Raw genomic sequence first — 18,548 nt, 5'->3', positions numbered from 1 at the left:
TGCTCTTCGCTGTATTTTGCCTCTAGTATATTTTGGGCCAGTTTTGAGATGGCTTCAAAGTTTTCTCTTCTTTCTGTTACCGATTTTAAGAAGGTATCTGCGAAGATGTTGCCACCAATCGTCATGCGTACCTCACATCTTTCCTGTTCCCATCTTGGACAAGCAAACATTGTGTGTTCTGGAGTATCATTGGGTTCAGCACAGTATCGGCATTCCGTGACTTCCCTCTTTCCAATTTTACACAGGTAACTCCCAAAATTTCCGTGGCCACTCAATATTTGATGTCCATCTTTCTTTTTTATGTCCATCTTCCTTTTTGTGATGCTTCCCATTCTGCCTGCCACTGCTGCACTGTGCGGTTTCTCTCCATCTCTCTGCTTGCCCTGGTTTGTACTTCACCGTTTAGAAAGAGTCGTTCTCTTTCTCTTGAGAGAAGATGCAAGGGCACCAGACCCGATATCACCAAGGCTGCCTCAGTTGAAGTTGTCCGATACGCCGAGTAGACCCTCAAAGCCATGACTCTCTGTGCACCTTCAAGTCTTTTTTTATTTACGTGCATATTGGTTGCTTCGTTCCACACAGGTGCTCCATACATATTAATATTCTGGCACGCATATGCTAACACTCTTCTCTTTGCTGGTATTGGGCCCCGAACGTTTGGCAGTATTGCGGACAACGCTTTAGCAGATCGTTGTGATTTCAGACACACCTCCTTGATGTGCATGCCCATCGTGAGTGCACGGTCTATGTGGAATCCAAGATAGTTGACTTGCTTTACTGGATTTATTGCTATTTATGATTATTATGTTAGTATATGGTATGTTAGTATATGACATAAATTAGGATTGATTGACGTATTCAATTGTTTTTGGTTACTTCCTATTTCACCGGAAATGACTACAACTTTTGATTTTTAAATAGCGCCCTCGGTTTGTTTTTACTTTATTCGATAGAAAATGGCACTTTGAATAGAATGACATATAATATGTCAACTATTGACATTTTCGCTTTAAAAAAATCTTATTTTAAATTTAGAGTACTATGGCTGTGTTAAAAACCCTAATTTTTAATCAAGGAGCCTTAAAAAAATAGATTTGATCTTCTAATGTTTTTCGTGTCCTGGTCGGGTAAAAGATACCCAAATCGTATTTTTAATCAGATTTCAATTTTTTCCAATGGAACAAGGATGGCTCAAAAAGGTGAAAAAAATTGTAATTATCTTAAATACCATTATTATTTTATTAAAAATTTCTGTATGTTGGACTAATAGTAATAATAAAAAATGTCTATACCTATGTGGCGGATTCATCTCTCCAAAGAAAAATCTACAAAATAAAATAGTTATTTTTAGTAAACACTTCTGCGTTAAACCTAAACGGACACTGCTTGTCAGAAGTTATGTTTACAGTAATACAAATTTGCCTAACAAAGAAAAAAATGCTTAACGTTTCGGAAAGTTTATGTCTTTCCGTCGTCGGAGGTAAAAAAATACAAAGAATAAAGAAACAAACTATTTAAAATATTCAAATTCAACTATTCGAGAACACTTTACTTTTTTAAAATAATAATAATTTTTAATAGTAATAATGTTTAATAATAAATCAGGTAAAATATATAATTTATTAATTTTATTTTTTTATTAATTATGATTAATAAAATTGCGTTTATTTTATCAAGGAGGCCGAATTCGACAAAATATCAAGAGCTAACTTTTAATTGGCATTAAACGGCCTATGCAATTTTGATATCAAAAAAAAAAGTCAGTGGCGCACGGTTTTTTTTATGTGATAACCCATATGCACGTCCCTGATAAATTTATTGACACTTTCTTTAGCATTAAAATATGTAGGACTTATAGTAACTTTTACCCTCGAAATTTCGTTCAAATCACTAAAAATACTTGGAAGAAAGTAATGATAAATCGAAAGATTATTAAGACTTTAACACCCTGTAGCTACGAAACAAAGCAGAATCGAACCTATGTTGATATGAAAAATAAGTCTTACTTTTACGTGAAGAATCTCCCCACGAAAGATGGCACATGTTTTCTGAAACACTGTATAAAGCGCAGTCGGTAGGATCGGTTAAATAAAACAATACTTATTAATTTAATGATATTTATTTCATATTTTAGTGAATTTTAATCTACACAAAAAAAGTTACGTCATGTGTCAGATGACATTGGAATCAATCTTCTTCTTCCCCACAAATTATTTACATTTTATTATTGAGCCAATCGCTTGTTAAATACTACGTTCCTGGTAGTTTAAATTTTTCTATCAGGGTTGTTCGATATATAAACATGAAAAGAACGTAGTAAAACTTGATGTACTAAAAAATTTAAAATAAACAATTAGAAAAACTCGAGCTTAAATATTTACTCTTAATGCCTCTTCATGGTTCAGTATAGAATTTAAGCCAAAGTGTATCTGTATCGGTCTGTACGTTCGCGTTAGGAACATAAGATAAATTTTCAGATTTTTGTTATTCCAAGCATACCAAGACATATTGATCAATGCATTATGAACTTCTGAATACTGAAAATCAAGGACTGTAAAAAATACTTTATTCTTTAATTTTAGTTCTACAGGGTGTCCCAAAAATAAGTCCAAGTATTTTAAGGGATGGTAGATCAGGTCAAAAGAAACATTTTTTTTTTCTTTACCATTTTTCAAATAAGTCCAAAACAACCGAGTTATTTTACTTTGAAAATTTAAACAAAAAATGCTTTTTTGCTTAAATTTTGAGAACCACTCGATCTTTTCTGGATTTTCTTTTATGTAAATTTAGTCTACTACCTATGTTGCCATATTATCAAGAAATTATGTTTTTTAACTTAAAACTAAAGAAAATTCCAAAACTTTTTTCGCAAAAAGACCTCATAGGCGTGTTTCTGAGGCCGAAATATTCTACCAGTTAAAATACTTGCAGTTATTTCTGGGACACCCTGTATATTCGGAAATTTACTTGATCTTCCATTACCTGTCCAGTACCACATAGAAATATTAAGTTGGGAATGGTACAGAAAATAAGAGAAACTACCAATAAACGAACTTGTACCTAAAAGTGGACAGAGAAAATGCAGCAATAAATAACATAATTTCTACAATAATAATTTTTAAAATTATTGTATCTCGAGCACAGTCAAGTTAAGGTAATTAATTTTGTATTGCTTATCTTCATAAAAATCACAACTTTAGTAAAAACTATAAACAGGGTGGTGCCTCTCATACGCCGCGGAAGCTCCAAGGAGAACGACAGTTTCTATTGAAATGACATTTTGTGAGCATAAGTAGGTTAATTCAGAGCACTATTTAAAAATATAGAGAGTTCTACAGGGTGTCCTCAAAAAAAGTTATATATCAAAGTTTTGTTTTTATAATGGAACATCCTATATATTAATTAATTTTTGGATTCTGAGAGAAAAATAAAGGTGAGTTTTATAAGAGAAGTATGTGACTGAGATGCAAGGTTTTTGACATATTTAACATTTTCTAGAAATAAAGAACAATTTTTAAATTATAATAAAAGCTACCTAAATTAGAATTTACCCGATATAACCTAATATGTAGTTAAATTAATTATTGTATTTTATATCAAATTAAAACTGGATCCAAAAAGTTATAGAGGGTGAGACAAAATTGATATTGAACATTGGTCACCTTTAAAAGCATGTTACTCTTTTATTTTAAATGGAACACCTAGTATATTATTCCGATATTTAATGGATAATTCATGTTTCTTCAAAATAGTATTATGGTTGCCTACCCCTCAAACAAAAATTATTTGATAAAATTTTGGGTGGTCTTGATATGTCTGATATTACTTCAACATAGCTGTCTAATTAGTCCAACTGTAACAACTAGTTTTCATTTTGTGTCAGTTAAAACAATAAAACAAATTCTCAGGAATTTGCCGAAAATGCAAACATATCCTGCATCAGAGAGAATTGGTATGATCCTATTAGTTGGTGATAACAGTGGTTCACCAATTAATATAATACTTAAATTTTCCTGATTTTATTTAGCCTGTTTTTTTATGGGGATATGTTAAAGACAGTGTTTACAAAACTCGACCAACGAGAGAATATGAGAGAAATTATTGTAGCTGCTTTTCAAGGTAGAACTCCACATATGCCTTTTAAAATAAAATGATAATTTTATGCAGTTAACAGGAAAGGAAGCATTTTGAGCATCTGATTTCATCTAGCTAATTTTTGTCACATAATTATAGGTTTATATCTACTTTTAATTCTGTAATAATTAAAATATGTTTTAAATGTGTATCATTTTATTACCGTTGAGTATTTTAATCTACAATTTTTAATTTTTGTTAAATTAACAAAAGGTATATCACACAGCCACCCTAGATTTTTTCAAATAATAAAATCTACTGACACAAAATCATAAAAATTAAAATATCTAGGAAAATTTTTTTTCTGAGAGGTAGTCAACCTTAATAATATTTTGAACACCCAAAAAATGTACTGGATGTTCCATTTAAAATAAAGCAGTAACGTGCTTTAAAAAGCGAGTAATGTTCCATATTAATTTTGTCTCACCCTGTATAAGTTTGCTAGTCAAATTTCAATTTGGTTTAACATATAAAGGTTACTGTAATAATTAAATATCAGGCTATACAAGATCAACTAAAATTTAGGCAGCTGTTATCGAAATTTAAAATTCGCTCTTCATTTTCACAAAACATGAAATATGTCAAAATTCTTAGAATTTACGTATATGCTTCTTTAATAAAACATTTATTTTTTTCCTAGAATCCGAAAATCTATTAATACATAGGGTGTTCCATTAGAAAAAAAAACAACTTTGACGTGTAACTTTTTTTGGGGACACCCTGCATAATTCTATATATTTTTATAAAATTCTTTCAGTTAACCTACATATGCTACCAAAATTTCATTTTGATATAAACTATCGCTCTCCTTGGAGCTTCCGCGGCGTATGAGAGGCGCCACCCTGTATAGTAAATATATAAATTATAAAAAAAATAATCTTACCAAACTAAACCTTACAGAACATATTATTGCTACTGGTAAATATGATATGCCAAAATACAAAAGTAATGCTCCAATATATTTTACATGGGGACATGCATTAAACGTTTTAGCGTATCTAAAAATATTTTTTAAATTTACATTATACTAAACTAGACAAGTTTGCACAAAAAATTATCAAAATTATTACTGGGCTTAAATTATACAAATTTATCTTTAGTTAATTTTCTGCCAAACTGGAAAATGCTTAAACAGTTTTTTCCAGGACAGAGTTATCGAGATCTAAGAAATATGTATCATGTCTTTAGTTAACATACAAAATATATTTTTGTATAAAAGAAATAAAATATTGAGGATGTTATACATATACAGTATGATCGCATAAAAACGGCGTCAGCAATGGCTATGAAATGAAGATCGCTGTCATTTTATACGTAAAACTAGCGTGTACCAGCGACTTCGTTCGCGTTGAATTTATCATTTGTAATGGTGATGATAAAGCAAAGCAAGAATTTCCATTGACATACAAACTGGATAAAATTTTCTCACATTTATATCAGCATGAAAAAAAAACAATATGGCGATATTATTATATAACTTGGTAATATTTGAGGGGTGGTTTCATCTCGTTGGAATTTGACTTTCGAAAAAATAAGCTTTTTACGTCAAGCCATTTAAGCAGAGTCGTGGTTAAGAAATTACCCAACTTTTTGCAACACCCTGTATGATTTTTTAAAAAATTTCAAAATATGTAAAAAACAAATAAATTATGCTTGTCCGGAAAGACTAACAGTTTAAATTTGTAAAATTTGAGGGGCGTTTTCACCCTCTTGGAATTTGAGATTCGAGAAACCCCTCCTTATCGAACCTCTACACCCCACAGCCAATCCCTTTGTCAAAAATCAGCTTTAAACGTCAAGCAGTTTAAGCAGAATCGTGATTACTCAATGGTCATATTTTATGAAACACCCTGTATAAATTTATAAAAATCTTAAAATATCTAAAACAACAAAATAAAATATACGTGTTTAAGAGTTTTTCCGAAAAACTCACCGGTTTTTAAATAAAAAATATTTTAATATTTGAGGGATATTTTTTTGAGAATTCGAGTTTCGAAAAGTCCCTTCTTATCGAACCTCTTTATCCTAAAGCCAATCTGTTTTCCGAAAATCAGCGTTTTACGTCAAACGCTTTAAGTAGGATCGTGATTAATCAATGACCAGATTTTTCGAAACACCCTGTATACATTTTTAAAAAATCTTAAAATATGTAAAGAAAACAAAATAAAATATACGTGTTTAAGCGTTTTTTCGGAAACTTGACCGTTTTTTAAATAAAAAGTATTGTAATATTTGAGGGGTGGTTTCACCCTCTTGGAACTGGAATTTCGAAAAATCCCTTCTTATCGAACCTCTACACCCTAGAATCAACCTGTATGCCAAAATTGAGCTTCTTACGTTGAGTGGTTTGAGCAGGATCGTGATTAATCAGTATATCAGTCACTTAAGGATTTTATATATTAGTATAGATTTTATGGAAAATGTCATCGATCGTCATTTCCAAGCCAACTGGGCGCCATTTTTTTCGATCATACGGTACTTTATTTTGTAATAAATTATAGCTCTGTGTTTTGGTACCTATGTATGTGACTTCTTTGTGATATATGCTTTTGAACTTTTTAATTATAATTTTAAATTGTTTTTTGTTTGTTATTATTTGATATTAGTCTAATAGCAATGTAATACTTGCATATCATGTACAGTAGTTATGAAAAAATAAAAAAAAAATAATTGTTTCATCTAGACCACGTCAGTTTTGGTCAAATAATATTAAAAAAGTGATACAAGACTAATATCAAAGATTATCTGATCAAAACTGACGAGGTCTAGATGAAACAATTATTTTTTATATTTGTTCATAACTGTGCTGTACATGATACGCAAGTATTATATTGCTATTATGTGTGATTTACATAATTCTACTCATAAATCTATAAGAAATAAGAAACATATAGAGTAATAATTTTTAAAATAAATTGCTATAATTTAAACTTATGCAATAAAATTTTCTATATAAATGATAGTTTATATTAATCTTTATAAATATACTATACAGGGTGAGTCTTAAATAAATGCAAATATTTTCAGAGCTGGTAGATCTCGATCAAATAAACATATTTTCTCTATACCCTTTTTCTAATAAGTCCAAAACAGCCTTGTTATTTTAGTTCTCAACTCAAACTCAACCTATATAACAGGTAAAACACTTTGTAAAAAAACTTAAAAGGCAACCTACGTATTGGACTGATACCAAGAATATATTTTAAAAGCGACTTATACTCATATAGGAGCTCTTACAAAAGCAATTTTAGATGATCATTATATATGCTGTATAATTCATTGGAAACTTCTTTTTGATATTTTTCATTATGTAAGAGTTCTTGCCAGTCAGAATTTGTTATTATCTTTAATGTTTTGTTATTTTTAATGTTGCTGATGAACATGTTAAGCTAAAATAAATAATAGCCAATTAGAAATTTATATCTGGTTAATAAAATTGAAATTTAAACATTAATTATATTTTCAGAAATTTAAAAACAAGAATCATATCATAAAGAAAAGAGCAACGGCCTAACGAACAATGGGAACCGTTGAAACACCGGTTCCCATTAGAACACCGAAGTTAAGCGACGTAAGGCGACACTGGTAGATGGACGGGTGACCGGTTCGAAACTCTGTATCGTGTTGTTGTTCAAGGGAAAAGTGTAAAATCTATTGATACACACTGCTCATTCACGCCGGTTCGAGGCCGGATGAGATCGGATATCTCGTGAGTAAGAGTTAATTTAGCTCCTTCCTAAGTCGGTAGGCCTTTGACCATGATATGGTCGAGGACCGCGGTTTGAATTCCGCGTAGACAAAAGTAGGCCCCGTCCAGATTAGCCCTGGCAGCAAAAAGGAGACGTTAACTGAAATCTTTACTTTACTTTCATAAAGAAAAAAATAAACGGATTTTTTTTGTACAAGACCGTTGGTTGGTAAAGAATTGAAGTTACTGTTTGAAGAAAGAGAAAAATGTTGTTGCTTTTATTTATCTTTGCTTTTTTAATAATATGATTGATGTTCCTAGTTTAATAACCTGTAATAATGGATACATTACTGTAACCAGAGACATTTGACATAGGGCAATAGTTGAAATCCCACTTGTTATGTACCAAAAATAGTGAACTACTAATGCCAAATGGTATGCAGTATAATAGTTACTTTGTATGTATATCAGTACTGGTGTCATATTTCTTCCGTCTAAAAATACAATTTTATTAAATCTTCAATTATAATTTTTGAACTCTTTTTAGGGTTCCGTACCCAAAGGGTAAAAACGGGAACCCTATTACTAAGACTTCGCTGTCCGTCCGTCCCTCACAAAGGTCTATCTTATGAACCGTTATAGCTAGAGAGTTGAAATTTTCACAGATAATGTATCTATGTAGCCCCTTTAAGAACAAATACTAAAAACAGAATTAAACAAATGTTTATAAAAAATAAGAAAGTACTTTCACTAAACAATATCTTTTAAGTAAGAATTTTACATAGAATCTTTCAAGTCCTCGGTGCCCGCGTCGTTAAAGCGTTAGGACTTTACGCTGCTATGACGTTGGAGCCGTAGTAAGGCAGGTTCAAATCCTAGCCTAGGTGACTTGTTTTTAATCGTTTTTTTAATTTTTTACATATTTATTTTTACTTTTTACATATTTATTATTGATTAATACAATGTTTAGTAATGTGTTTCTTATTTTTTTTAATTACTTATACGCGCATTCAAAATTTCAGCTAAATCGGAAAAAAAGTTTATAATAATATAGTGTCTAATGTTGTATAGATAATGAATGGTACGGAATCCTTCGTGCGCGAGTCCGACTCGCACTTGACCAATTCTTTTTATATTTATAAATAAGCTCTGATTTTCCAAAGTAAAATTTGTTGATGTTAAAAACTGAAAACTTACAACAAATAATTAAAAACTAAAAATATCCAACAAATAATTCTCTGAGTGCTGGAAGAAAACCAACAAAATACAAAAGTGCTGAAACAACAACATATTCCAATCACACTAATGTAAAGTTGCTATTATAGTATGAATAAACTTAAAACATACCTCCAAAATTTAAAATTAAACATATTATAAAAATATTCATGTAAACAAAATTAAAGGTTATGTTCATTACATCTCCTATTTTGTGGTATATTTTACCATCGCTCGTGTCTCGTTCCAGTTTTGGAAATAGTGTTTCAATCATATTACGGTATAGCGAAAATTTTCCCAACGATATCAATATTGCTATCAGAGTGAACTCTAACTAAAAGAATAATAATTTCTAATCAGTCAATTGGTGATATTTTGATAAAGCCATATAAAATTTTATAGAAAATTATCAAACTACAATACAAGGTGGCGATCTTCATTCGCCTCAGTTGATTATACGAAAACGGAAAGATGTAGAAACAAAATATTTTATGAGTGTATGTGAGGAGGCAATGTGCATAATATAAAATTATTTTGAAATATACAGGGTGTTTCAGAACTAAGATCCATATCACAGTTATATTTTTTATGGAACACCCGGTATTTTATTACATTTTTGGATTCTTGGGTCCAAATAAGGCATTTATTATATGGGTTAAATATGTTTAAAAGCTTTGGTTTTTGAGATATTTAAATATGCATGCTACAATAAAATAAATTATCAACACGCTATACATCAGTTTTTAGAATTAGTTCTTGTGCTCAGTTTAAAGGTAAAGAAATAAACTTTACTGTAAAATTTTATTGCTTCCTTAAATTTATGATGATCTATTTTAACGATTTATTTTACATAAAAACTCTGTTATTTCAAATGCACCACCCTGTATTTTTTAAAACAAATTGAAGCAGATTTAAATACTCTTTCAAACTACGAGTATATTAGGGTTTCGTATACCACTCTAGCTCACATTTTTCAATAAAATGGGAATCAAAATGGCTGATGTCGCCATAGAAATTTCCTAGTGACAGTTAGTAACTATTTTCAAAACCGACGTTAGTTTATGGACATTATTATTTACTACAATACTCTATAGTTTAATAAGTATTCATTATTTATTCAAGAAAAATAAAGCAGTATTTGCTGGCGGAACGAATTAATATGTTACTAGTGATTTTATTTTGTGAGGAAAATTGCTGCAAGGGCTTATGCTCAGAGATATCCAAATAGGAATGTTCCTGATAAGCGTTCTTGTGAAAAAGTATCTTATTTCGCAGAGCTGGTTGTGTAGTTTCTAAACCTATTAGGCAGAAACCTGTCGTTGGAAGTGAAGAAAATGAATCTGTCGTAATTAGCTCTTTTATAGACAATCCATCCAAGTCATCGTAAAATAAATCAAAGAACCATTTCTTCGTTTTTCTTGATAGAATAATAAATAGACATTTAATAAATGTTATCTATTGAACTATTGTAGGTAAATTAAATAAAAGTAAAGGGTTATAAATTTAAATAAAGTCCGTAAACTAATTTCGATTTAGAAAATAGCTACTAACTGTCACTAGGAACTTGTCATGACATCAGCTGTTTTGATTGCAATTTTATTGAAAATTTGTTCTTTATTCAAAATCTGAACCAGATAGGTATAGGAAACCCTAGCGTAGGTCGAAAGAGCATTTGAATCTGCTTCGATTTATTTAAAAAAATAGAGGGTGTTGTATTTGAAATAACGAATTTTTTATGTAAAATGTATATTTAAAAGAGACCAGCAATTTTTGATACCCCTGTATACATTAAACGAAGCAATCAAATTTTTCAGTAAAGTTTATTTCTGTGGCTTAAAAGTCAGCACAAGAATTAATTCTGAAAAGCAATGGACAGAGTGTTGACAATCTTTTTTATTATAGCAAGCATATTTATAAATATCTCAAAAACCAAAGCTTTTAGACATATTAAACCCTCATAAAAATGCTTTATTTTGTGTCCAAGGATCCAAATATGAAATAAAATACCGGGTGTTAAATAAGGAAAAATATAACTTCGCTGTGGATCTTAGTTCTGACATATCCTGTACATTTCAAAATAATTTTAGATTATGCACATTGCCCTCCTACATATACCCATAAAATATTTGGTTTCTACATCTTTCGTAACCGAGGCGAATGAGGTGCACCACCCTGTATATAGTTAGATATATGTTTACTTACAAAAAATCTTATCAGGATAGCCACTATTGACACAATTATATCATCTTGAAAACTGTTAAAGCACAGTAACACTTCTGTGATCAAAATGATTAAACCTAATATTGCCTGCAACTTAATAAACAATAGGTTTTCGAAAATAAAAATACAAGTTTTTTCTGTGCTCTCCGTAATTTTCAATTTTTGTTTCATTTTTTCAATGGGTTACAATTGTTAATGAAATACTTTTATTGAGTCACTAAATATAATGTCGAAAGAAAATTAACCTATATCGATATATCATTAGGATAATAAAAAACATATTTTCATGGTCATATCTTTATTTGAATTATTCATTAATATTATAGCTATTTATGTAACTAGTACCTAAAATGATGTTTTTTAGGACGAATCATTACTGTTTGCGGACGAGGCGTTAGCCGAGTCCGAAATAGTAGATGAGTCCTAAAAAACATAATTTAGGTACGTGTTACATACACTATTTTTTGTCATACGCTTTTTACAGTTTTTTAGAACGCAAACATATTCTCTGCCGTCATATGCTTTATCGAATTATTCCATGCGTATGAGCATTATTTATGTTAATAAAATAAATAATGTTATCTCCCTCTCATATACTTCCTCAATATAATACTTCCTAATCTAAAAGAAAAAAAATATGAAAACCTTATAAGGCTTGGTGCATTCTCCGCCGGTGCTGCCCCCATCGGAGAATATCGTAAAAAACTAGCATATGCTAGTTTTTAGTATATACAAATACACGGATTTAAATAGCGAGTAGCGAAATTTATTATTTAATTAGTCTAAAAGTGTTAGGAAGTATAATTTGTGAAAATTCTTACGAAACGAAACGAAACGAAACGAAACGAAACGAAACGAAACGAAACGAAACGAAACGAAACGAAACGAAACGAAACGAAACGAAACGAAACGAAACGAAACGAAACGAAACGAAACGAAACGAAACGAAACGAAACGAAACGAAAACGAACAGAAACGAAACGAAACGAAACGAAACGAAACAGAAAACAGAAATGAAACGAAATGAAATGAAATGGAAATGAAATGAAATGAAATGAAATGAAATGAAATGAAATGAAATGAAATGAAATGAAATGAAATGAAATGAAATGAAATGAAATGAACCGAAAAAATGAACTGAACCGAAACCAGAACTGAACCCGAACTGAACTGAACCGAATCGAACCGAACCGAACCGAACCGAACCGAAGCGAAGCGAACCGAACCGAACCGAACCGAACCGAACCGAACCGAACCGAACCGAACCGAACCGAACCGAACCGAAACGAAGCGAAACGAACCGAAACGAAACGAAACGAACCGAACCGAACCGAACCGAACCGAACCGAACCGAACCGAACCGAACCGAACCGAACCGAACCGAACCGAACGAGAACAGAAACGAAACGAAACGAAACGAAACGAAACGAACCGAAACGAACCGAACCGAAACGAAACGAACCGAAACGAACCGAACCGAACCGAACCGAACCGAACCGAACCGAAACGAACCGAAACGAACCGAACCGAACCGAACCGAACCGAACCGAACCGAACCGAAACGAAACGAAACGAAACGAAACGAAACGAAACGAAACGAAACGAAACGAAACGAAACGAAACGAAACGAAAGCGAACCGAAACTGACCGAACCGAACCGAACCGGAAACGAACCGAAACCGAAACAGAAACGAAACGAAACGAAACGAAACGAAACGAAACGAAACGAAACGAAACGAAACGAAACGAAACGAAACGAACCGAACCGAACCGAACCGAAACGAACCGAACCGAACCGAACCGAACCGAAACGAAACGAAACGAAACGAAACGAAACGAAACGAAACGAAACGAAACGAAACGAAACGAAACGAAACGAAACGAAACGAAACGAAACGAAACGAAACGAAACGAAACGAAACGAAACGAAACGAAACGAAACGAAACGAAACGAACCGAACCGAACCGAACCGAACCGAACCGAACCGAACCGAACCGAACCGAACCGAACCGAACCGAACCGAACCGAACCGAACCGAACCGAAACGAAACGAAACGAAACGAAACGAAACGAAACGAAACGAAACAGAAACGAAACCAGAAGAAACCGAAACGAAACAGAAACGAAACGAAACGAAACGAAACGAAACGAACCGAACCGAACCGAACCGAAACGAACCGAAACGAACCGAACCGAACCGAACCGAAACGAACCGAAACGAAACGAAACGAAACGAACCGAAACGAAACGAAACGAAACGAAACGAAACGAAACGAAACGAAACGAAACGAAACGAAACGAAACGAACCGAACCGAACCGAAACGAACCGAAACGAACCGAACCGAAACGAAACGAACCGAACCGAAACGAACCGAACCGAAACGAACCGAACCGAAACGAACCGAACCGAAACGAAACGAAACGAAACGAACCGAACCGAACCGAACCGAACCGGAGACGAAACGAAACGAAACGAGCCGGCTCACCGGAACGAGTCGGCAGAAAACACTGTAAGTGCATGCGTTCTCAATAGGCAGTGATGTCCATTCTGTTCCACTATAAGCAACTGTTCAGTTAACAATCTGTATACTAATTATTCATTATAATGGAGTTAAATAATAAAACTATTGTAATTATATTCCTACAGATTATTTGAAAAGTTTTGTTCTTAAATCTCTGCTATACGTATTATAAACCCGTTTTCAAATGTTAACATTGCGGAATATATATCGACATAACTTATTATGTAAAAAACAGAGTATACATCTTAATGTATACTCTGTTTTTTTTCTCAGGTAAGATTTCGACAGACGATGACAGAAGAAAAGCAGATGACGTCCCATACCAATCTATTTATTTTACTAAAAAAAGTCTCTAATAATTTTTAAGTTAACTATGGATGGGTTTAAATATAAATTCGTCATGCGTCGTCACTTGTTGTTTTTAACCAGTTTTATTGGTTTATTTCAAAAATGGCAGATCGTATTTCAATTTTATTGGTTTGACGGAACAATGAACGACAAACGGACGCCGATGCGTATGAACTCGCCTTTAGATTTTTGACGTTTGTCAAAGTCTTGCCAAATTAGAGGTTATAATTTTGTGACAACTTTTGTCAAATACCCTGCGTTTTGGAAGATGATGCATTTTGATTCGTGTTATTACGTGTGTTTTGTGTCTTTTGAAGTCAAGTAGAGGAAAAATCGAGTGAAAGTAACTGTAGAACCCAGAGCACAGTTTATGGTTCATACCCGCTGCCCAGGGAGAAAGTCTTATACAGATACACCAATAAAGTTACTATCAATAAAGTTCGTATACCATCTCGTCGTAGATAAGTGTATCTCGAATATGGTAGAAGGACCATACTAAACACATACTAAAAACTGGAGTAGCTGTAAAATATCGACATCACACGATAGGTAAATAATGGATTTTAGTACTGCAGAAAAATAATGTCAAAAGGTACTGGTTTAAAAAAATAAGATTAAAGTTAATTAATCAACCTGTGAGGTATAAAATTTGGTAAGTGTTATTTTTAATAAAGTAGTTTGTTTTATTTATGTTGTTTTATTTATTCCTGTGGAATATTACAAATTTATATTTGTACATAAGTTATATAAGTTTAATTTTAAGTTAATAAAGCTTAGTTTCATAAAGCTTGAAAGTAAGAAATAGTTCTTTTTTATATTTTTTGGTATGTGGTGTCTTGTTTTTGTTTGTTTTGTATTAACACATACCGTTTTTTATTAAATAAAATAACTCGATTACATTTTTTCAGTTTTATATCATTTTTTTCACAATATTTTGAAGTTACTTGTCAGTCAAATTTTAAATACATATATTAATTTCCTGCTATGCGTTCCAGTTGTACCAACTTATTTCTTTGTAAAATAAAATAAACTACTTTGAAATTAAAATGACAGACACATCTATCACTGTCAAGGATCTTCTCGTTGGACAGACTCTAATGAAAGAAATCTCATTGTAATAAGAGATATTTTGATGATAAGAAAAAATAGTTGGCTCAGTCGGTAGGATTATTTCAAATAGAATTTTCAAATACCTTATTCAGTATATTTTACATTTATTCTGGCTAATAATTTGATTTTATATACAATTCCAACAACAAATTTAATATCTGAATTTTTTTACATCTTAGTGCTAATTTAATGTCACTACACTCTATTTATATTTTATTTTTAACTACCTGAACCAACAACTTTGTTGTTGTCAGTTATTTCTTTAAAGATGTTTGATAAATAAACATAAAAATAAGATAGTAAATCTTGATATACTAAAAGAAATTAAAGCAACCAATGTGAAAAATAATATCTATATATTTCATAATTAATTTACTGTTAATGTTGCTTCACGATTTAGTGTAGCATTTAACCCAAAGTGGGTCTTCATGGGTTTATATGTCTGTGTTAGAAACATAAGGCAAGTTTTAAGGTTTCTGTTGTTCCAGGCATACCAGGACATATTGAGTAATGAATTATGAACTTCAGCATACTGAAACCGAAATACATATATATTTTTTTGTATAAATCTACCTTGTGTACTCAAAAACTTACCTGATCTTCCATTATCTGCCCACCATTATAAAGAAATATTATGTTGGGTGTGATACCCGAAATAAGTAACATTACCAATGGTATTCCTTGGATCTGAAAGCGATTAAAAATTAACAATCGTAAGTCATAAATAAGTTATTAAAAGAACTTTCGAAATCATTAAAAACCAAATTTAAAAAAGAAATATCCCAGTGAGCATTTTATTCCTTTAAGGGAAATGTTCTAGGTGACGTCGTTGTTACGTTACCAGGCCCATCTTTTGCCCAATAAGAAGAAATTAAACGCGGATACGTAACTGTTCCCTAATGTTCATTAAAATGTGACAAAACTTAGCTCACGGGGATGCTGCTTGGCATTTTTAATGGGTAGAAATATATCATATATATTTTTTTAAGTAACCATACCAAACTAAACCTCACAGAACACATCATCGCTACCGGTAAAGATGATGCACCACAGTACATAAGTAGAGCCCCAATGCATTTCACATAAGGACATGCGTTAAGTGTCTTGGCATATCTGGAATGTTTGGTAAGATTAAAAGGTTATCCTAAAAACTTTGCACAGAAATTTATTAGATTTTTCTGGGCTTAAAATTGGAATTGAAAGTAACTTATCTTAATTAAAAAAATAATGACATACCTATTTACATACAATGTAAAGACGGTTGGGGAATGACAATCGATAATAATTTTGGAAAAGTTAATCTCTAGATGTCATTTACTAAAAATTGACATAAAAAATTTCAAAATTCAAATATTTTTTTGAATGTTAAACTATACTATTTAAAAATAATTCTTACTCAATTTAAACATAAACTACAACCTATTTAGTGTCAACTGGAAGTAAGCGCCATTAAAAAAAAGAAGAGTACGGGTCATGAAATGACGCCTAGGGCTTGCTCTCGCCAAAATTATCATCGACTGTCATTTCTCAGCCATCTTTGACGCCGTTTTTCTCGATCGTATGGTATATGTCCATTAGATAATATTTTAAAATTAAAATGTGTAACAAAATTTAAAAGTCATAATCACTAATTAATATTTTTTCTAGATTGACTTAGAAAAATGAGCTCAAGTATAGGAATCCCTACAGCATAAACTTTAGATGATCTCTGTAAATGCTGCATAATTCTCTGGTAACTTCTTCCTGACAGTTTTTGTTACTTAAAAATGACTGCCAGTCTGACTGTATGTTTAAATTCAATTTGTTGTTGGTTTTTATATTGTTGATAAAGAAGTCAATCTAAAAAAAGAAAAAGTTTTAAAAACAAAATATGCATAATTTCACTTACGATGATTATCATTTTCTCATAAATTTAAGTGTAATGCATTATAGTACATATTTGTATGTAGATATAGGCTATAGTGCGATTTTTGAATATAAGAATAGAATAATTGTTTTTTTCTAATGATACACTTTATTTCACCTGTAATAATGGGTAAATTAGCGTAACCAAAGACATCTGACATAAGGCAACTAAAGAAATCCCACTGGTTATATACCAAGTTAGATGAACCAAAAAGGCTACTTGATATATTGTATAATACTTCTCTTTTATAAAAATGAGCATAGGTGTCATGTCTTTTCCCTCTAAAACAATTATGAAAATCATAATTATTAATCATTAAGTTCGTATGAGAGTAGCACTGGCCAATAGAATAAAATTATGCGCATGGCTACCGCCGGAAATGACACGTGCGACAGTCTCCACGAACCTGGTTGATTAAATGCGAGATGCAATAATACATTTTCACAGTGTTGTCGGTTTACCCGAAGCGGATGATATCTTGAGAAAACATTTATAATAATTTATAATAAGCAGAATAAAGGAAATCAGTTAATTAAATGAATAAAATCGAAAAACAAGACCTATGCTAAATTACACATATCGTTGATATACAAGAGAAAATAACTAAGTCCATTATTAACAAACGTTTTATTTACATGTATTTTTATGTTTTTAAGTATGAGCTTAAACAATTTTATAATTTCACATTGGAGGTTGCATAATGTTCAATGAAATGAAATATGCTGGGTATAATCAAGACAGATCGTAAAAAAATAGAGTGAATACGACAAAAGACCCAGGTAACAAATATCATCTACAGAATCAAATCCCTCAAGTGGCATGGGGCAAGAAGGACGGACAACAGATGGACCACAGAAATTACAGCATGATATCCACGAGGAATTAAGAGACCTATAAGAAAAAATCTGAGAAGGGACTATAATACTATGAAATTAGCAGGGATGTTGGAATGAGCTAACCATAATTAATAAATTAAGAGGTAATTTTGAGCAATTTTAATTTTGTATTGTTACACTTGACAATATCGATTTTTTGCTCCAAATCCTTAACTGCTTCAGATCCGCCTGTTAGATAATATAATTTTTGAATGGAGTAGCTTTTTCGTAAGTTATTTCCGTACGCTTATTACCAATATTGGCACAAAATTATTTTTAAAACATTTTAAATACAATTATATAAAAATTCTACCTTTTAAGGTTAGTATAGAACATACCTCCAAAATTTAATATTAGAAATATAACACAAATATTCACATAAAAGAAATAAAACATTCTATCCATAAAATATCCCATTTTGTGATATATATTAGTATTACTTGATCTTCGTTTAAGTCGTGGAAATAATGTCTCAATCAAGTCACAGTAGTAAAGAAATTTTTTCAGTGATACCATTATCGCTATCAG

The 18,548-nt window shown here is 31.6% G+C and overlaps 1 protein-coding gene across 1 annotated transcript; it reads right to left on the bottom strand.

Moving 5' to 3' along the window:
- Positions 1-298: 298 nt before the first annotated feature.
- On the bottom strand, positions 299-730 carry LOC115878445. Its single transcript, XM_030894954.1, has one exon. It carries the CDS (start codon positions 728-730, stop codon positions 299-301), a length of 432 nt encoding a protein of 143 aa, XP_030750814.1.
- Positions 731-18,548: the final 17,818 nt, after the last annotated feature.

The sequence above is a fragment of the Sitophilus oryzae genome, unplaced genomic scaffold (genome assembly GCF_002938485.1).
Source record: "Sitophilus oryzae breed Bouriz unplaced genomic scaffold, Soryzae_2.0 scaffold_1512_pilon_pilon, whole genome shotgun sequence".
In the NCBI taxonomy this organism is placed as follows: Eukaryota; Metazoa; Arthropoda; class Insecta; order Coleoptera; family Curculionidae; genus Sitophilus; species Sitophilus oryzae.
This window is presented reverse-complemented; position numbering and strand designations above follow the sequence as displayed.